The 22,397-nt window shown below is 42.4% G+C and overlaps 1 protein-coding gene across 2 annotated transcripts in view; it reads right to left on the reverse strand.

The window, feature by feature from the left end:
• The window catches only part of TLL2 (tolloid like 2), an 84,775-nt gene that overhangs the window by 12,563 nt on the left and 49,815 nt on the right, over positions 1–22,397 (reverse strand). Inside the window, exons 4-13 of one of the 2 annotated variants that reach the window (XM_088531421.1) lie at positions 22,089–22,259; positions 19,995–20,112; positions 19,368–19,546; positions 19,028–19,133; positions 13,688–13,812; positions 9,374–9,489; positions 7,226–7,328; positions 5,357–5,473; positions 1,523–1,668; positions 428–623 (exon numbers count right to left, since the gene is read on the reverse strand). In XM_088531421.1, coding sequence (XP_088387547.1) covers positions 428–623; positions 1,523–1,668; positions 5,357–5,473; positions 7,226–7,328; positions 9,374–9,489; positions 13,688–13,812; positions 19,028–19,133; positions 19,368–19,546; positions 19,995–20,112; positions 22,089–22,259 — 1,377 coding nt within the window. Of the gene's footprint in view, positions 1–427; positions 624–1,522; positions 1,669–5,356; positions 5,474–7,225; positions 7,329–9,373; positions 9,490–13,687; positions 13,813–19,014; positions 19,191–19,367; positions 19,547–19,994; positions 20,113–22,088; positions 22,260–22,397 lie in introns of those variants that run through there. The other variant, XM_088531422.1, reaches the window with a different exon arrangement.

Raw genomic sequence — 22,397 nt, forward strand, 5'->3', positions numbered from 1 at the left:
GATTCTACTTACATTCAGATTTTCCCTCTCAAAAATTTTCCTTTAGTATATAACTCTAGATAGTTGTTTTCAACACTTCTTGTAATGTTAGCATCCCTTGGCATGGATAAATGGGGATCACATGCTATCTAGCTGTGAAACACAAAGTGTTAGTGCCTGTGCTGCTAATTACCTATGTAAGAATTGCTAGCATTTTTTGAGGTAGGCACTCTGTCTTGTTAGGAAGGCAGTGTTCATGCCTCAGCATCAAGCCAGCCTACATTCTCAAAGCAATTTGCGTATAAATTTGGCATTGGCAGTTGTACAAACAAGATTAGTAACTTTCAACTAAAAACAGATGTAGTGGTAACCAATCACATTGGTATGACAGTAGGTTAAGCAATGAGTGGTCCCTAACTTTGAGATTGAGAGGTACCAGATTACATACCTTTAAAGAAATTTGCTGCAAAGCCTGCCTTATTTATGGTTGCATCTGATGCAAACTTCATCCAGACTTTATTTGAACTGGATTTGACATCTTCTGGTTTTTCATAGCCACAGAAGTGACCAATCAATGGGCTGTATTCAGTGAGGCCATCTCGGATCTCCAGGTAGTCATAAGAACACGTGTCATGCCATTCAATCTGCAAAAGGAAAGAGCTTTCCCTGTATCTTACTAATACGAGCACTCCAAATCACTACTCAGACTTCGACCACCAGTCAGCTTCCAGAGAAACATCCCAAACAACTGATCTCAACAAGGCCCTTACATTGTGGCTGCTGTGGAAAATTCTTGCAGCTGCAACCACTTTTAAGTACAAGCATGTGTCAGTTCTACTGCCATTTCATGGCATTGATCCCAGACTACCTACAGGCTGCTTTGCCAAGAGAAGCTGCAAGGGACAAAGAAGAACAACTACAAATAAAAAAAGCTCAAGGACTAGCCCTGGTGTCACAGCTTGCAGGTAGTGGTTGTCAGGCCTTTCCCAGGCTGTATACAAGCCATAACGTCCGGTGGGCTAGAGGCCTGTGGGCTAAGCCTGGGTGGCTTACATACCAACCCAGGGCCTGTCCACTCCTGTCTGTGACTTGGACATTACTAGTCAGCAGAAAGATCATAGGATTCCTGACTAAAGGTCTAACACATCCTATAAACTGCTATCCTGAACCACAATGTTTCTCTGGAGACTGACAAATATGCTAAAATACGCCAAGCCCCAGGGAGAAAAACAGGATTTTTTTCCCTGTATTACCCTCATCCAATTTCATTTGACCTGAGTGAAAAGACAGGGCCGCATGCTTCCCTGCTTAACAAGATCGACTATTTTGTGACCCTCTAATTCCTCCTGTCTAGAGTAAAAGTTTTTTAAAAACTTGCTTGAAAATCTCTGGGCAATCTTCTGATGAGAAGAAATAGTATTCTGAACTATTCAAAAGATTTCTTTAAGCAAAACATGCTACTATTTAAATCATTTTCTTTTTAATTTTAAAGAACCTATAGAACTGTAATAATCATTTAAGAGCATACAATAACCATTCTCACCTCAAATGCTTGGAATGTGATGCCTATGTGAAAGCCCTCAGAAACTGTAATCTTCCAGATGCACTCTTTGGATGGTCTGTAGTCATCTGGGTAATTGGGAGATTGGATTTGGCCAGCATCTTTGTGAATTTCTCCACCACAAATAGCTTCATAAAAACAAACAAACAAACAAACAAACAGCAAAAACACATGATTACAAGCCTTTCCTTAGCTAAAGCCTGCTCCAAACATGGCCTTCTTCTTCATTCAAATTTATATGAATACCACTTATCAATAAAGGGAATCACAAGTATGGAAGTTTTTACAAATTTAACATTTCATCTCAGTGACCATGTCTTCTTTTTTGCTGTATCAGCCTCCTTAGAAGGTGAACAAATGGGGACAGAGAAGATTTATGGATTCGTGTGTTTCCCACTATCTTCACAACTGGTCACCTTCATAACTACTTAACACCTGGTATCAAAACCAAGAACCAAGAAAAGATGTTAAATAACATATCAAAATAAAGTTGTAAACCTAATCCAGCCACACGATGGCAATATTAACAAGTGTAAGGACAGCAGTTCACTAGGGGACAGACCATCACACTGACTGCTGAGTATGAAAACTTGAGCTTTGTGGCAAATGCAGATATTAATAAGTTTAAAGGTCAAGAATAGGTACCAAGTATAAAATCCAGTTATGCACAAGAGTAGCAGAGACCACAAGGACAACACTAGTTCAGCACAACTTTCTGCAGAACTGTATAACAGGTTAATACCTGTGTTGTTTCATGGTTAAAAACAGACAGACACGCAAAGCTACAGGTGGCAAATGGATGTTTTGGCTGTGCTTAAAATCAAGCAAGTGCAAAGCACCGTGAGTTGACCTTGCAATGGCACCTGTTGGACACGAGTCTCCACCACACTCTCAGGATCTCCCCATCATGTGTTACAATAACAGGTCGCATGAGGGTCTCCCTGTAATGTCCCAAAGAGTGCTTGTGTGAGGTTGTGTTGTCTTGGTTTTGCCTGGCGAATTACTAACACTTAACAATTACCTATTTAAAAGCATTCCTTTGTGAGGCAGTGCTATTTCTTTTTCTTGTAAAATTTAGCTGCAGAACACAATTTAGATTCTTCAAGTTTATACACTGAGAGCTAGAAATGGTGCCAAAAAGAGCCACTGGACGATTCTGCAAGGAATCGTCACCCCCACCTAAAAGGAAAAGGACTACAAGAGCAAAGTGGAAGATTGACAATTGCTGAACAATCACAAACCTGTCAGCCAGCACACAGTATTTTCTCTATTCATTGCAGTAGTTCACACTGAAATTCAGCTGACTGGCTAATATATCAGAAGAGTTTTACTGTAAAATGGAAATAACATCTGCTGATAGAGCCCGAGAAGCCAAAAACTATAACAAATTCAGGATGTCTTGGCTTGTTGGTGGACCCCACTTCTGGGTTTCAGAACAGCTTCAGGGGACAGGTAACACTGGCCCAAATCAGAGCTATTCTTACCAGCAGTGGTGGTAGATAGTGCTGCAGCAGTTCTGCAAAGAAGTACCATGAGCAATTTCTCTATCAAGTCATGAAATCCAGAGGAAAAGATTTTCTTGAATCTCATGCAAGAAAAGTAACAAAACAACTGAACAGTGAGGACGCTTTTAGTACATTAATTTCCTGTCATTTAGTATCAAATATTCCTTCTATGATGGGGCTACTTGCTTCCACCTCTTTTCTCCCACCTATTTAAAACTTTAGGGTCAAGAATCAGAGGAAGTCAAACCCAAAGATCAGTCCACACCCCAGAAGTTCCAGGGAAGTTCAAACGTACAGGAGTTTACACACGCTCTCGGTTAAAAAAAAAAAAAAAAAAAAAGAGAGAGAGAGAAGCAGTGGTAAAAATGGTAAAAACCACTTTGGCTTTTTAATATGTGAGGCAAAAGGGTTCTAAATAAAAAGAGGAACTAATAGGAACACAGAGAGCTTTTGAACAAATGTGAATAACTAGTTAAAGATTTGAGCATAGTTCCTCTTGGAAACAAAAGTTACTCTTGCTGCTTGAACACAGAAGTCATTCAGCAGCCATTAACAGAGCTTGAATCAGAGGGAAATAGAGATTAAGAGAGATTTTTGGAAACACTCCCTCTTAAGCAAATAAAATATGTAGAGAAATACAGATAATGTTAATATCTGCCACTCCAAAAAGAGGAAGCAGAGTTATGAAAAAATTATGAAATGTGACATAAGCTGGCTTCCATCAGTAACTCTCTGTGCTTGCTGTTAGACTTTGTAATATATTTTATACCTTCCCAAAGAGAAGCTTTTTAAGGAAAAGGCTTGCATAAAAAAGCAAAAGCCTTGAAGAAGCAGGAAAATATGAACCATCAGAGGGATACAGAGTTCAACTGCTATATGCACAGTCTACTTCCATTTGCTCTCCTCGACAGTCAAGAGAAGCAAGTATTGCTCATTTTTACTGAACATTTAAGGATCATCTATTAATCAACAGGAATTGTGGAAAGTTATCCATAATAAAAAGCCATTTTGCAAACTGACCTTGACACATAGCTAATGTCAAATAAATTTCTTTCAGTATTATTTATCAATATGAAGAAAGATGCCATATTAGCACACATGATGAAGAACAGAGAACTTGCTTCTCTCAAATGGTCCTCACCTTGTTTGGGTTTTTGTTTGTTTTGTTTTTTTAAGTTAGCTAGATATCATTGTGGGGTAACCTGCTGTAAAAATTAATAAGAGTAGCCCATAGAAACAACAAGACAAAACAGTGCAGACTATTGTGGACACATGCGTTTGAACACTTCTAATTCCAGCAAACTACCGTAAAAGGGGCATTAGAAACAATATGATCCAGGCAGCAGCTCCTTCTCTGGATAGACATAGGAAAAAAGGCAAACTACCTCTGTCTCTGGGATAATAATTCCTTTTGAAATCATTTTTCAAATCATGAAATCATTTTTTCTTGTGAAAAGGATTTGCTAGTCCCATACTGTCATAAAATCCTTGTATGCTTTATTTGCACTCCCCGACAGCATTGTGTTTTCTTCTCTCTTAGTTTCATTATTCATGAGTATATTGGACATTCAGTATTGGGCTTCCAATGTCATGCTTGTCTGTGTGGCTGCTGAAAGAGGATGCATCATTGGAAGTAATAAAATCAGTCTCAATACTGTCGACAACACTGGTACTTATAAGAAAATAACAAGGCTTTTAATACATTTTAGAGTCATTATTGTCAAAATTAGGTGCATCTGGAAAGGGGGCATTACTGATTCATTAGTCACTTGGGCAGCACTGCTCCTGTCTGAAGCAGTGCCATGTAAGCTTATGAAGCATCTAAGCAGCAGAAGTGACATGATAATTTCCAAACTTCTGTAAGTAAAACATACAAGAGAGAAACCAAAGAAAAATCCTCCGCATTTCATTTAAACAAACAACCCAAAATAAGCTGCATTAAGTGACAGAAAATTTATGATCCCAAATAGAACCTTGCCTGTTATGTTACTAAAAGTACCCCAGCTAGACACAGCACTGCTGCTTGTATGGACCAGCTAGGGCAAACAACAGAACCATGGCCTACAAACAGAAGCCATTGCCATTGTCCTGTACTGTCAACCTATTCCTGAAAGTAAATGTGATGATCTAAGCTTGCAGATTCAGGTCTGGGCTCTTAAACAGCCTGCAAATTCTGCTAGTTCCCTTAAAAACAAGAGTGCGGGCCATGCGTAACAACACTGTGAAGCAGAACTACTGACCCATGAATCCCCACATCGAGTTTGGAATGCTCCATGCAATGTGACATAGTTGGGCTTGCTAAGGGCCATACCTTCATAGACCGCAAAGAAGCCTTTGCCTAGGATGTTACTGCTGCTCCGGAACTCGACCCACAGCCTGCTGTCTGTGGAAATTACTGGTTCAGGGACCTTGTCACCACAAAATCTACCTAGAAGGCAGAAAAAAGACAATCAAGATTTCCCAGCTGACTGGCAGCACCGTGTAGCAGGCCCTGTGGTTTCTAAGAAGTGAAGAAAATATGCAGTTAAAGGAATGTTTGTGTAGAACACGCTTTCACTCTCACCATTCCCACTTTTCAATCATTTTCTCTCTTTTTTTTTTTTTTTTTTTATTTTTACCCTTAATTCATATTCCCCTATATTAATGAAGATTTTGTTGTTGTTGTTTTTCTCCCCTTTCCATTTGGGACCAGAATCCAGCAGAGAGCTCTCTGGTATGTATCTGTACTGTTAAATACATGAATCCTGCTAGCAAGGGAGAATCATGAAACAGTCTAGCAGCAGCAGCAGCATCATATCCAAAGGGGATGCTCACAAATCGCAACACAGTGCAAAGCTCCTTCCTTTAGGTTCATTGAGCAACTGCCTCCTGGATTTAGACTTGGAGTTTAACAAGGACATCAGGGAGAGGAAATGCAGATGAGGAACTAGAATGAGCAAAATCCTCAGAGTATGATAAAGGGCCCATTCATAAAAAGTTATACACCATTTAAAGACTGGGTTTTCACACACTTCCCTGGGAAAATATGCAGTGCACATGTATTTTTTTTTCCACAAGTCCATGCTTTCACAATTCACACTAATCCCTCTCCCCGCCCTCTGCTGAATTACCTCCTGTCTGCCTCTTCCAGGCTAATTTCATGGGTTCAACCCCTTGTGGGAGCTGTGGCCCCTCATGCAGCCTCTCATTCCAGATGGAAACACTCACAAGTCCACCTGCATCGGGGGACAGGGAGATGCTTTCTTTTTGAAATACCTTCTAATTACTTGGCAGAGAAAATAAATAATGAGGATGTAAGTCACAGCCGCTGGAGCAATGTTACCTGCTGTATGTGCTGTGGAAACCAGCAACAACTGCTGCCAACCCCAAAGCAGGCAGGAAGCACTAAAAACTGTTGCCAACTCTGTATGGAAACACAGGCACAAGGAAGCCTCTAGAGAGCAGCACAGCTCCAACCCAAGAACTTCAGCCAGCATTAAGGACGGGATTTCCAAAGGGGCCAAGGTGAGCTGTGCACCTCTGTAGTCCCACTGACTCTGCTGTCTGATGGCAGCATCAGCACAGCATCCCTAACACAGTACCTCCGGCAGTGCAGGGCAGGGAAAGACTTGCAGTCTTCTGATAGCAGGAGGTGGAGGAAGAGAGGGGATATCAAGGAAGGGCTGCATTTTCCTGAGACCTTTGGAAGCAGTGGAATGGTAGAGCCCTCAGACAGCTGAACATCCTTAACATGATCAATAATCTTCATCCCAGAGGCAAATCCCCAGATGGGAAGTACAGAGACCCAAAGTACAAACTACTCTCTATTCTCAAGGAGAAATAAAGCCAGGACTTTGGGCCAGAAGTTGTATGTCTGCTTCTTCCTGACTGCTTGGCAATTCCATTTGGGCCTAATGGAAAAATGGTTAAAATTTTTAAAACTGCACAGACCACCTTTTTAATCCCAGGTATGCCCTGACTCACTTTCCTCTGTGCCTCAGTTCTCAAGCTGGAAAAGGAAGGAATAAAACTTTTGCTACTAAAGGACTTGGAGCTTGAATTATCTGGTAGGAATACAATACTCTGACACCTCTGCCTGGAGACATTAATGGACACCAGCACTTTGGCTGGACATAGGAACCTTAAAGGCAACAGGGCTCAAGAATACACAAAGTGCAGGCAAAAGAAAATAGTCACCCACCCAACAGCGGAGCCCTCCTCCAGTAGCCATCGCGCACCTCAACATAATCATACCAACAGAGGCGACTTTTAAACAGGTCCATTGATGTGAAGTTTAACATAATCTGTAAAGAGAAAGGACACACTTCGCAAATGTAGCTACTCAACAGAGTAAATTCTACAGATTATGTACTTTATTTCTCCTATTACGCTACATAAGGGAGTGTGCAGTAGAAGATAGTTGGACAGCTGGTTGGATTTTTTTTTAATCACCTTTCACTAAAAATAAAGGTTCTCAGGGTGTTTTAACAAAGAAAAAGCGTTGATGACATCAGACAGCACAAGTAACTGCCTTGTCCATTCTGTAATTCACACAGTCACTGCATCTCAGTAAGAGGCTACTAAAAACGCCCAATTTTGTTTCTTCAATTAAAAAAACAGAAGCCTTGGTTTTGACTCATGTCAATAATAGAGAACTGTTACAGAACACACTGCCCAAAAACATAGGTATTTGAGGGTTATTTCTTACATTAATAACACTTCTTGTAAGAAATAAATGATTTTGCTGACACACTTCCACATTTCCACATATGCCCTTTCTGACAATGGTGCTCATGTGGCTACTGTGATTCAACAGTGTTCATTAGCTTTACAGAGCAATTATTTCAGTTATTTAGCTTGAAAATTTTACCCCTTTAGTCTCCTCCTTCCATAACAAGGATTATAGGCCTTGCTCTGGGCCTACTGAGGTCACTGCATGGGATACACTTGTGGTATTATGTGCTTGCAAGCTTTGACCCATATGTTACCTCTACTTCTTGCCAAAAAATTGTTATTAGGTTGAAATAGACACTCTCCTCTCAAAGTAAAGTACTGGACATGGCAGGATGTACTGAATGCTGGTAATGATGTTACTTACTTTGTTCAGATTTGTGCAATTCTCTGACTTTGGAAAACAAAAGGAAATTTGTTTCTATACATACATACTCATTTCTATACTACAACGAATATCTGTTCCAGCTAGTGCCTTTGCTGTGATACAACACTGTACAAATCATAACAATTAGTGTACCAATTATTGTGCACCAATTATTACGTTTGTTCAAACGTAACAAAACAGGTCTTCTGAACTTCTTGAACTGAACTTCCAAAATTGAACTGCCTTTTTTTTTTTTTGATACCAGTATTACACCATTTAGATGCTTGGCCATACCTGATGTAACTCTTCTAAAGAGGCTGAGAAAATACATCAGGTAACATTTACACCCTAAGCCACACGAAAAACATTTACACTGTAAAAGCCATAAAAGCAAATTATTTCAGAGCTTGGACTAGGCATGATATCTCTTCCCCTTGCAAAACTCTCCCTGAACTTAATGGTGAGGGTCAGCACTGCGTAGGACTGGGCCTGCAGGCAACAGAACAGAGTCCAAGAGTAAGATGACTTCTGAAAAACAAGTGAACTCTGCCTTTCCTTGTCAGTCTTGAACAATTTTCAAGTATGGTCCTCAATGAAGTGCCTTTGCCGAGGAGCTCCAAAGCCAGGATTCACTATAAACGGTCCAAAGGGCTGGTATTAATGAATTAAGGAAAGACTTAATTTCTACAGGAGGATCAATAAAGCAAAAGGAGATAGAAAACAAGGAAAGGCTGATTGATCTGCACTGCTCAGCGTGAATCCCCCGACACAGACATTCTGCTTGTGTGATGGTGGCAAGTCAGCAATGTCACTTCTGACTCCTCCCATTCCTTCCAGGAACCACCTCGTTGGCACATTTTATGCAGTTCATTTGACTGCCTGCTGGTTTTGAAAGGTGACTCCTTAGCTCTAAACTCAGTCAGATAGCCAGGTGGCAAGCTGAGTACATGAGGAAACTATCCAGGAAGGATTTTGTCTTCAACTGAGAGGAGCGGGTTCACAGATCAACACACTGCCATTGTAAGTGCGTTAGCTCTCCCCAGGACCATGTATACCTGACCCCTGGGACTTCCTCCCTGAAGACAGGTGAGTCTCTGGGACGACAAAAATTTGAAGTCTTTTCATGTTCCAGCTCTGCACTTCAGACATGCAGAAATCTAGAGCATGCTGTCAGTTGCTAACATTATTGTCATAGGCAAAGTCATTTGTCATGGAAGTGCAGAGCACACCGTGAGCTACTGCCACACCTACCTTTTCCCCTGGGGTTACTGAGATTCTCCAGACACAATGGGAATAGGAGGGGTAACCATTTGGAAAGCCAGGGGCTGAGAAATTTCCTGTTATGTCCTGCAAGGTCTCTCCACAAGCTGCAAAAGAAATAAAGAAGACAGCAGCAAGGAGTTACCCTTTGAAGGACACTGGGGTCTGTTAAACTCTGAGGATGCTCATTCAGTCCTGCCTGGCTGTGGCCAAAGGTGCCATTTACCACCTGAGACCTCACCAAAGGGGATGATGTGGTATTTGCCAGGGTTATCAGGTAGGAGTTTATCAGCACAAGGACAGAGAAACAGGCTCTAAAAAAGGCACACTTCTTTCCCCTCCTTTCACATGCCAGCACATTTAGGTTTTAACCCTGTTTTGGAATACCTTATAATCAATCAAACATAAAATATTAACCCCTCCACAACCCCAAGATCGATGCCAGTGAAACTGTTTAACCTTTATTATAAGCTGCTCAAGAAAGTAAAGCTCTCCTTAGTTAACATGGTTAACTGCTTTTTATTGTTGTTGTTGTTAAAACACTGTAACCAAAGGAAGGGAAGCTCTCCTGTGCCTAGGCTCTGGCTATCCTGCATTCACCCTGCCGTCCCACTGCACAGAGTAAAATGTGAACACTACAGCCCCTTCTCTCTACCTTGCCTTTTCCTGTGGGCAGCTGAAGTCGATGAAAGGTAAAGCCCAGAATGACTTTTGGGAAGCAAATAATATGTACAAGCACATGTTTCTTTAGGGAATGGCATCTTCCAACATCTGGGAAAGCAGTGACTACTGCAGTTCCTGTTCCCTGAGCCAGGAGGACTGAGCTGGAAAAGGAAAGTGTACACGTGCAGAGCAGCTGACTGACTAGATCAGGGGATCACACATATCAAAGCTCCCGTCTCCTTGAGATCACTCAGCAGACACATGCAAATACCCATTCCATGGAGCAGGGACTTTGGCTCTATTGCTTTTCAGTTGATTTTTTAATTTCATAAACCACTGATTCTACAAAGCTGTTCATGACCTGCAACTTGGTTTCCTCAGTGACAGCAAGGAAGTCCCTAAAATTCCCTCATTAAGCAACAGTGCTTTGAAAGATCTGACAAGACTGAACATCTGGCTCCCTTTCTCATGGAAATGCCAGTAGCTGCTCCTCTGCCTGATGCTATCACACACTCATTAATTTTTCAGCCATGGTCAGATTTAGATGAGCAGGTCGGAAGCTGGAGGTGAAAAGAGATCAGTCCCATTCAAGAAGTTTAATATCCTCCAAAATGGAAGAGGGAGTCATCTAGGCCAGAAATTCTTAATTTCCCTGAAGTACTTTGACCCACAGCTTGACAGGTCAGACAAGATGAACAATAGGCAGAGACACAAAAAGGGGTTTTGCTCAACCAAATGGCTCCTAGGGGTGTTCTGGAAGGTTGAGTCACTGCTAGAAAAGAGTTGCACATATTTCAAGGCACAGATCAGCACAGACTCTGTAACGTGATTCCTAAGAAAGGCAAGGGTATTTAAAAACTGTTAGAAAGAAGCAACACTGAACAAAACAGGTAGGAAAATGCATGTACCTGATGTAGAGGTGTAAAGTAAAAAAGGAGAGTTGAACACCTGCATGCTGCTCCTTTCTTCTCAAAGGAAGTTTTGAGCCCTGAGTACCCGCCCCTTATCATTATGCAACTATAAAGAAGCACTGCACGGGAAGCTGTAGTATCTGCAGAAACAGTCCAGCTCCAGCCTCGCCCAACATGTTCATCAGGTTAAGATTTCTGTTTTCTTCACATTGGCAGAGATAGGTGCTAGTAATGGCAGAGAGGGGTTTTAGAGACTGTAACCATCAAATCATCAATCAGGTAGCCACATGAAATCTAGCATTTACCACTATGCAGCAGAAGGCATCTCATCTTCCAAAGAGTCCTTCAGCAAATTTCTTCTGGCTTCACCTGGCTTGGCACTAGCTTTTACCCAGCAGGTGTAAGCTTTGGGAATTAAGAGCAATTTAAAACAGCAGGATTTTAGAATGCAAAAGCTAAGTCAGCTCTAACTATTGCAACCACAAAAGCTCCAGTCTAATGACTTGGAGAGTCCTGTCTTCTACAGCAAATACAGCAGTCATTCTGGTAAGTCCCAATGCACTCTGCAACTCATCTTCCATCACACTAGCTGTCCTGCAAGGTGATTCCCAGGTGAGGACTCTCTTTCATAAAAAGGAAGCCATCTGCCATTCAACTTCTGGAATATGTTGCTGTGCTTTATCTAAAAGTTCAAGCTTGACTACTGAACAAAGTTGTCCTCAACCAAAGGTTTCATTCAAACATTGCTTTGAACTAACTAATTCTGAAATTCGAAATAACTAATGTTCCTTGGTCTTGAACTCTTTAAGTTTTACATTTGAAAAAGTTCTATAATTACTTCTTCAAAAACTACAGATTCAAACAACAGCTGCAAATACCCCAGTCATTAAATATATTGCACTCTCCTCAAATGCAATCTGTACATAAATGCTCAAGGAAACCAAAATGCCAAAAATGAATAATAGATACTGAAAAAAATGGTTTACGAGGCTTAGAGTCTCATCATTCTGCTCTCAAGGGTTCTGAACTGGAATAATCTCTGCTAAAGCTTTGTGGCATAAACAAGGAGTAAAAAAATTCTACTGTGCAAGTAGAAAACTTTCAAGATGCAGAAGAGTCCTCGTTTTAAAGAAAATTGCTTTTGTAGTTCAAATCAGAATTGACTTTCAAGCTCACCTTGAGAAATCTGAAGCTTTAGTGGAATGTTTCCAGGTAAGTGAATGGAAAATCTGATTGGATTAACTCTGACTCAAATAAAAATCTGGTACAAGACATTCTTTTTTTCCTCTTGTGAATGATTCAAAGACCAGTGTACGCCAACTACTGAGTTAAATTTTGACTCTTTATACTATTAAAACCTACCTTTCCTTCCTATTTTCTCCCTGTGCTTATTCCAAGTGGATTGGACCTTTGTCCTGCTTAGAAAATGATGATGCAGGAAAGGTTTAAGATCAATTAAAGCCACACTCAATTTGATCAATATGCTGGCCAGACCAGCTGGATTTAGATAAACAATTGGGCCATGACTGAACAAATCTCTCTCTTCCTTTTCTAAATAATTATTCTCTGCTCTATTACTAATGTTTTACAAAGTCATTCTGCAAAATCAGGACAACTTTCTCATTCTCCAGTATTTTCCCATGGATGTTTTACCACCAGCCAAAACACAGCAAAGCCTGTTAAACTTTCTCCCTCTCAGCATCACATCTTCCCCGCTTTCTCCCTTCTTGATTGCTGCAGTCCATGCCACAGTTCCCAGACTGGGTGCCATCTTCGTTTGAGCTTTTTCATTACAACCTCACGGTCAAACTGTTCTTAAGCCTGGTGGATTCCTTATGTGAAATCTGTTTTTTAACAAAAATCTAAGCCAGCTAAAGCTATTGCACAAACTTTTCCCAGCACCTCCATTTTAATGGGATCTTTTCGTTTTGACGGGTAAATTTAGTCTTTTCCCAACCATATATGTGACCCCAAAACTTTCTGTAAACCTTTGCAAACTCTGAATAGGGCAGGAATTATATTAACAGTCTTTACTAAGTCACGTTCTCTCTTTTAAAGCTCTTCCCAATCTATCTCTCCTTTAGCAGTAAAGAGGGGGATGCAATCCTTCTCTGAACACACCAGCTTCCAGCTCTTAGTTGTCTAACAAATCGGCATCTTCGAGCTTTCTTCGATGTTACCCTCTCAAGCCTCAACAAAGCACATAATAACCATTCCCAGAGACACCTCATAGGTCTCCCTAAGGCTCTCCCTTGGGAAAATGCCTATAGAAATAACTCAACAGAAATGTGATGGCTGGTGTGCAAGGACTCCCTCACGACCATCATCCTTCTGCCACTTTTCTAATTCCTCATCGCCACCCTATCCATGGTCTCATGTGTCATTTCCATGCCCTGTAAACAGAGCTTACACCCCTATTTATCTTTTGGACAGTTTACTCATACAAAAACAACATCAAAATATAAGTCTTGTCCTACCACTCTCCTCATCCTATTCTTCAGTTGCTCTTACTAGGTTTCACTAGAAACTTAAGACAACTTAAGCCCAAAATAAACAGGAATACAGGCCAAGTACTACTGGGAGACACGTTAGGCAAATTCATTTCTTTCTTCACCTTGAAGCACTTAATTGTCTATATTTCTTGAGTTATTTCATCAAAGGGATCATTAAGGTGCTCCAGAACTTCAGTGCCTAGAATAAAACTGGAGCCATCTCCACAAGACATATTTACCTGGACATTTGTACAACTTCCTCGCCTGAGCGATGTCTCCCTGACTCAGGCGAATACGCTGACCAATAGTTGGCCGGACCCCACTATCATCACGACGGGGTAGGATGGTGTCGAGGAAAACCCCTCTAAAGGGAAGAACAGAGACAAAGAGCAGAGAAGTGAAGCATGATGCACAGAGAGTCATCCGGGTAAAAGATGGGCCTCCCACACCATCCCCCTGACCATGTATCCCATGATGACACGCAGTCTGTGGCAACCATATGTCTTGAGGAATCCATGTCCTTACAGCAGATAGCTTCCAAATACATAGGCAAATCTATCAAGCCAGTAAGTTTTGCTTTAGTTCTATGAGGACTGATGTCTCTTTTTCAGCATAGACACATTCCTTTCCATAAATCAGAAAAAGCAAAAATATATCCTTGCAGGAGGTCCATGGCATATCTGGTTCAGCAGGATAGCAGACTGTACACTTAGGCCAAATACCCACAGGTAAAGGGGAGTTTGTTCATTAATTGATGAGGCTGCGCTGGCTGTTTTCACAGACAAGAGAAAAAGAGCCAGCCCTCTGCCTTTGTTCTGCATGAGTTTCCAGCCTGTCTCTACCTTTCTTGTGCTACTTTTTCTTCCTACTACTCAGGAGTTCTCTGCTGCACTTCTGATCTCACTCCAGCAAAGGATTTAAACTCAGGTCTCACTTCCAGCAAAATGCAAAGTCAGTGCATCCAAGTGCAAGAGTTTGCATGTAAAAGAGACCCAAAGGCAGCATTAAGACCAGAGAGCTAAAGTAAGAGGAAGGAATCAGAAAACAGAACTCCAGGTTGTCAAAAAACTGTTCTTTTGCAGCCAGGCTGTCAAGTCCACAGGAATCATTTCACTCTACCCACACACCACAGAATTATCTTGTGTTTCCTTGTTACCTGCCAAGTATATCTTCTTCTGCAAGGATGTGGCCAAGATTGGGGCAGTGAGATTTCTGGTCTCACTTTTTCCACTAACTAAATTATGTACTCCCTTCACAAGCTTTGCTAAACAAGGCTCCTATTATGCCAAATATAGTTTCTCTCATTTTATTAATAAAGGAACTGAGAAGGAAGGACAGTCTTTCTGGCTGAAATTACAGGTCTAACAAGAACTGTGCTGCCCACCCAATCACCATTCTCTAAGCAACACTGATGATGATGATGTGTTATGCTTTTTTATTATGCCAGACCTGTTTTTGAATAAGAGACTTAGCCTCTCCTCTCAGAGGTAGGAATCCTGGATGCTCCAATTTCCTGCTGTCCAGGGCCAGGCAGAGCACGTATTACCTGCCTAATACAGTGGTAAGTTAAGCACAACAACCCACTGCTGGCACCAGGTAATAACAACCAAATTTGAGCAGAGATGCTCTCAGAAGTCATTTGTACTTTAACTATGAATGCATGAAGTGTTGTACAAACATTACAAAATTAGCAACTGATCTTGGGCTGATCATTCACAGTCTCATCTGAGGGTGACGGAGGCATGTGCTCTAAACATTACTCAGGGAAGCAGATATTCAAGGCAGGCTGAGCACTTAACTTCAGGGAGCTGCCTTTTGTCCCAGCTCTGCATTTGGATCCCCACCTGTAGAAGAGGAGGATGTAAGTGGAGGATGTAAGTGTATGTGTATGCAACCTTGCGCAGGATTAGGTACCGTGTTTTGAACACAGCAAGAAGATGCCCCTTGTCCTGCAGGCAGTGCTTTCTACATCCTCAAACAGGAGTCTTGTGGAAATACAGAGTAATTTGTTGCAACTCCAGGGTGTGCTGCCATGGTTAATAACAAGGGAGTTACTGCATTAAGGTCACTCACTATTTACTTAGCGCTCCTCATTTGTTTAAGCTTTCTTTTTGTCAAACTTCCATCTGCGGTTCTTGACAAAGCTTAAAGGATTTGTTTTACGAGACGACAACATTCAGCTTAATTTGTTGCTGTGTGTGTTATGCAATGCACTACAAAATATAAGCCTTTAGCCACACTATGAACAAAGGCAATGTTCTGGTACAAGTAAGAACAGAAGTTCTCATGGTGAGAGTTCCTTACTACCACCACCATTGCAGCCCTCTATACCATACTCTTCCTCCCATTGGCTGTAGATGCTAAGGAGAAATATGTTTTTCTCCGAGTGGAAAACTAGAGCAATTCCAATACAACTTTCAAAAGAACTACTGGAAGCAACTTTCATTGCCAGGACACAATGTGTCTCAGAAAAACCTTCCGCTTCTGTCCTGCGCAAAAAGCTTAAAATAAAAATGGCGTCGGGTATACACCAGTATTTGTCCATGGCAAATACCATATGATTTGCCATCAATGATATACAGCGGAAATAACAAGGAACAAGGTTGTGCTGAGGGATACATTGGAGCTGCTTGAAGACAATGACTCACAAACATAGCTCTGGAGCCTCTCGTGCCAGATGATTCATAATTCCTCCATCTCCTCCTCACTCACAACCTGGCAGCCAGAGGGCAAGGAAGCAAAGTTAATAGCATGAACAAGGCATGTAGTAAACAAGGCTATACACTGTATACACTCTGCTGTTTTTTGTGTAACAGTGTCTAGTTTACAGGGGGTTAGTGTGCCACCAACCCAAAGTTTAAACCTTTCACTCATCTAGCAGATACAGAGGAGCACAGATCAAGGGTGAGATATCCACTGACAACATCCTCCCAACAGCTGGATCCATCTGCACAGTGGTCAGCCAAGGCTGGGACACAGATCGCTGGAGCTGAGTTCACCCTGATCTCAGAGGAACACAATCATATGGATACAAAGAAGAAACAATAAATAATCTCTTTTAAAACTACACCTGCGCACCAATTTGGAAGGGAATAAACGAAATGCCAGACAAGTGGAACAGACACAGAGACTCTGTGTATATTTCCTATATACCGACAGAAATGATGCGGCTGCATGCAAACCTACTAGCTAGAACAACGCCAATATTGCAGGAAGGTATCTGAAATGCATAGATGAAAAATAGCATAGAATCCACAAAAGGAATCACTCTGGCCACAACTAAAACAAAGACACATCTAGTGAAAAGTGGAACAGTCCTCTTGCCATTCAGAACAGCACCAAATGACACTCTTGGGGTGGATGAGATCAGGGAATCCAAATCAGAATGGAGGGGAGACACAGAGGCACAGGAGGCACTTACTTATCCTAGAAGGGTTTTGGTGCACCAGCACATATTCTTGAAAACAGTGCCAGTCCTTGCAGCTCCACTGGGTCTAGTCCAACACTACAGCATAAGCAAGGGCCAGATAATCCACTGAAATAGGCCATGGTCTCCAGACACGGATGATGCTTTAGCACTCCATGTCTGCGGTACCAGCCTGCTGGGAAGAGGTGACATCCACTTTGCCATCACTGTCCCATCAATACCAGCCTTGGCAGAGAATCAGCTGGTCAGACTTGGTGCTGAATAGAAAGCAGTTCCCAAAACCAAGTTACCTGAGGAATCTCATTTCATGGCTGAATTCTCTGATGTTACCCAAGCTACAAACCATACTGGTGGGGTGTTCATACCCCATCCTTTTGCTATGTGGATTTTCTGGTGTCTGTCAATGCATTAACTCACTCGCTGCAGCCCTTCTGTTAGCGGGGTTACTCAGAAACTGTCTCCCATACCCAACCACTAATTATCATGAAACTCACAGGAACTTATTGTCTTCAAGAGTTCTATGTCTCTGCGAGTTTGGGTTGCAATTAGTCAGCAGGTAGAGGTGGGAAAGATCTGCGCACACATTTGCAAATTCACATTCATGCAGACCAGTCACCTTCACCTCCTTCCCTTAGGAAAACAGACCAAGACACATCTCGATAAATAAGTCTGTTCCCAGTGCTGTTTATTTACAGTGAAAGCGCAGTCAGCCCACAGAGGCACTTAGTGCTCTGTTCATTTACTGCACAAAGACTGCTGCTAGGGTGGAGGTGGGTCACAGATACAAAAGGCTCAAAGAAAACAGATTTTAAAATCCTATTAAACATCAATTTAAATGTAGAAAATCTCTTGCCATTTTTATCCCTTTTTGGCCTAGCAGCACTCTGAAGAACCGTGTTTTTCAAGAGAGACAGACTCAGAGACATTTGCAATATAAATGGAGATAATAACTTAATCCTGCTTTTGTGCACAGCAATTCCAACCATTAGAGTCCAGCAAATGCTGGAAGGACTCAACAGATGCCCCAAGGGAAGAAGAATTGTCTGTTTTGGGTATCCAATCCAAACATATCTCTGAAGGCTGGAAAGAAACCTTGCCTATACAGCACCATCTCTTTCTGTCAGGACAACCAGAACTCCAATAAGCCTACTAATTTTTCCCTAGTTCATGTGAACAGAAACAAAAACCAACAGGCTTTGCACCACCATACAACTGCATGCAGGGGGGAGGAAAGAAGGAGGGGAGAGGGGGAAAATGAAAGTAACCCAAACCCATATTTAATTTTAGCAGCAAAAAAGTTCCCCAAAATGTGCATACCTATAGTATGTAGTGATGAAAGCTCTTAGGAGGGAGCAGCACTGGGATTTATAGGAGAGCTTTCAGAAAATGCAGCACGACAGAGCTGGTCATCCAGTAAATCTCATCCCTGATCTGGGACATAGATATGTCCATTCAACCTCTCTAAAGGTGCCTGTTACAGTGCATCTCTCTGCTCAGAAAATGGCTGCAGCTGGAGGGCTAAGATGGGAGTCAAGGGCATATGACCCACACAAAGATCAGCAAGTTAACTAGTACTGAAAACTTCAAGAAGAATCCAATCACAGAGGATCATACGGCTCAGAGACTGTGATTTAGAGCTCATACACAGACGGTTAAAAACAAACAAACAAAACTACACAAGCAACACACAAGAATCCTGAAGATCATGATCTAGAGGTTAAATTCTCACTGGCAGAGTTGCTGGGCACTCTGAAGGCAATATTTGAAGCCTGAGCCTGAATATTTGAAGAATGAGCATGACAACCAAGATACTCAAAGCTTATTTTAATATGACTCCCTTTTGCAAGTAGGTAGATACACACACATACATGCTGTCTGGGAAGGAGTAGAGCATACTAACATGGCTTTGGAAGGCACCTAATGTATATTCCACTCAGTGCTCAGTGGAGGGAAAATAGGAGTCCACCACACTTATTTTCACCTACCTTGCCTCTGCAAATATATTCAAGGTTCTGCAGTGCATTAGAACTCAATGCAACCACCACATGCCTCTGCAATAGTCCACAGGTCTCCTTTTAGGTTTCACATACCATACGGAGCCAACCGCAACTGCTGAAAGTAGCTCTAAGGAGATGTGACCTGGGATTCTCACCTTGAGAACGTGTTCCTAGCATAGTGCATGATGCTGTCAAAGTCATAGGTCTCTCCCAGAGAGTTCACTTCTCCAGCTTCCATCTTTAAAAAGTTGTATTCCTGACCTGTGATGCAAGACACAATTAAAGGAGAAAAAAGAAAAATCTCTCTGTCTCAAAAGAAGAAAACATGGTAGGAAAGGAGTAGAACCTTCTTACACTTCCAGCTGCACATCCAAATCTCTGCTCACCCAACTTTGGCCCTAGCAATATTTTTTGTTTTTCATATTAGATCACAGACCACAAGGAAGATTTCCACCCACCCAAAAGCAGGTGGAGTAAGCTCAGGGGTTATTTTACCTTGCTGTATGTTCTCTCTGATGATTGTGACATGTTGGTCCCTGTCAGGCCTTGTGTGCTCATGCCAGAAACCAACCACATGACCCAGCTCATGAGCAACAATACCAAACTTGTCACAGTTCTTTCCAATGGATATGGCCTGAGGGCCCCCTCCTCGGCGACCCACGTATGAACAGCATCTGAAAAATCAAAAATAAAAAATGCAGCACATCAGAAAATTATTAAGTCTGAGGCATAAGAACTGAGGACTGTAAATGCAAGGGTCTGGAACAGGTCAGAAAACGCATACCTTATATCCTTTCAAAAATATCTATGGATATATACACACACACACAAGTGTGCAGATATGTATGTGTGCAAGCGTGTATAAGTTTGTGTATATAAAAAGTGCATATATACACTTAAGTGTTATCCCCACAAAAGAATGTAGAAAGGCTTGGCATCCTCTTTGGAGCTCAGGCTGAATTGTCTTGGCAATCCTTATGGATATGACCAGAGGTGTCTCAGTGTCAGATCCTCCATATGACTATTAGCTTATTCTGACCAGAGATGGATCTATAATGCCATTTATCGATGACAGGAATATTTGCAACACAGCTAACTGCAGGGGGTGTGTGTATCACTTACCCACATGTTCTGTATGTGAATACAATGAAACTCTCCTCATCAGTTCTCTCCACAAACGTCACACAGGTGTGCTTCTCCCAGTGCCTCATAGCTTGCTTAAAGATAGCTCTTTGGGTTCCTGAAAAACAAACCCAGGGAGAGCAAACAGGGAAGGCCTGGCTTTCAGGAAGATCTCTATTGGTCTATATCTGGAGAGGGGAACAGTCAAAACCTCCAACAATTGATTCTGTGTCTGAAAACAGTCTGGAGCCTACTTCTTACTACAGAGTTCATTCTGGTGGAGTTGCTGGATGTCCTGATTTGTGCTCCAGTTACTCAATGTTGTTGTCACATTTGCTCTCATACTACAGCTTAACATGTTCGCACAGTTTTCAAGGAGCAGGAGTCTCATGTCAGTGAGATTACACATGTACTTCTCCAAGCTAAGGATAAACTATTGCCAGATAGTTTATCTTTGGTATTAGAAGCAAAAACTACACAGCAGATGGAGAGAGTGGTCTCAGGGTCATGTTAGAAAGTGCAGAGATTCATTGCTGCTCTGTGCTTGACCCAAGGGACAGCTTGGGACTTGAACAGAGAGACACTTGAAAAGTAGGGGATTATGCCTGGCTCAGACCAGCGAGAAGACTTTGGGACTTTGCCTGCTCAGGGAGTAGGCTATCTGCAGTGCTCACTCAGCAGGAAGAATAGCCCTAAAGGCAGCTGGAAAGTAATGTCCTGGTACGGTACATGGCTCTAGGAAGCCACTCTCTGTCCACCTTTCCAGCACACCCTGGGCAGAAGAGGTGTAACAGAGGGCAGCAGAGCAAGCTGCCACACAGAAGAGGGACTACACAGAAGAGGGACTAGAGAGGGAGAAAAGGTCAGAACAAGACCCAGGAAATACAGAAAGGAGCTCCAGGGAGTAGGCAGGGGTAAAACACCAAGGTGAATGCAAGAGAAAAACTGCACTATAACAAGAACTGTCTCACATGGTCGCCCCAAACGGAGGGATGATGTTATGCAGTCTGGACCAGGCAGGGCTGTGGAGCACACATAATACAGAGGACACTCTCTCATCAGACCCTGAAGAATAGGGCTGTTCTGTGACAAATGCCCAGGAGAGCTGTGGCTGGCCGACTGCTCACTATGCTGTGAGGTTGCATGAACCTCTCTGTCCATAGAATGGACCCTTCAACTGGGGCTTCACAGACTCCTGGCAGCGCTGCAGGTCACAGAATGAGACACGTCACAGTGAACATGCTAAAGAGATCTTAAGGATCACTGCCATGAGAAGCAAGAGCAGGGAAGAAAACCCACTCTAGAGGAATGGTTCCCAAACTACCTCTTGTTGCTGGGACAAAGCACATCACAGTCTAACATACACCTCAGGGAATAAGGTTTGCTGGATCTACATGACAGATTGTGGCTATCTGAGGAAGATAGGGAAAAGGAAGGAACTAGCTCCAGCAAGCACAGGAGATTTCTCATTCATAACTCACCCATGACTCAACTGCATGGGGAATCACTGAGCTAGAGAAAGGTGGCCTCAGAGCAAGTTGGCTGTCTGATCTGCAAGAAAAACTTGCAAGAGATACAGTCCGCCCAAAGCTGTTTTAGCTTGGGTAATGTCCAGGAGATGTGCTAAAGAATGTTTTGAAGAACTCTTCACCCACCAAGGGATCCAGCTCCCTATTCATCCCCTTCACACACCAAGAGGAGACTGAAGTTTGATGTCCAGAAAACAGCACGCCAGGAAGTAGAGTGCACAGGGAAAGATCCCTGAATGATAATTCAGAAAGCAACCCATAACATTTCTGCTCCTACCCTTCTAGCAGCAGAGAGGATCCCTTTCTGTAAACACAAGGTATGAGTACAGTTTGCTGATCCATGAAGCAGCCAATATTGCTTGAACTCCACAAGAAACACCATCTCTCCTTACACTTCAGGCTTGGGCTTCCAGAGTGCACAGTTCCTCATGCAACCATCCTACCTCAGGAGAGAAGCTCCCAAAGATCTGAGCCACATGTGGGAAAACTCTGTTCCTGAGATCTCCCACACATTCTGAGACACTCCCCCGAGCAACAAACAGGGAGAAATGTCTTCACTACTGACCAGTGAAATTTCCTCCGATCACATAGGGGATGACCCCCCCTGGCCAGATCCTCTCAGCCCTGGATGTGGTTGCCCTGCGTGCTCTGGGAGAGGAGTGTGTATCCATCCTAGACTCATCATTATACTCCTTCTTCTTTGGTCTCCTCACAAGCGTTGCATTCTGCCTGCCGTCTGCAAGACAGAGTGGCAAGACTGTTTAAATCCTCTTTGGCTCCACGTGCAGCCCTTGGGTAATAACCTGGAGCCTCGGAGAAAGCAAAACAGAACAAGGAAAGATGTTAATCTGAACCAGAAAACACAGCCAGATCT

This window comes from Tinamus guttatus, unplaced genomic scaffold, assembly GCF_059628265.1.
Source record: "Tinamus guttatus ecotype Peru unplaced genomic scaffold, ASM5962826v1 Tinamus_guttatus_pri_ptg000416l, whole genome shotgun sequence".
Classification (NCBI taxonomy): Eukaryota; Metazoa; Chordata; class Aves; order Tinamiformes; family Tinamidae; genus Tinamus; species Tinamus guttatus.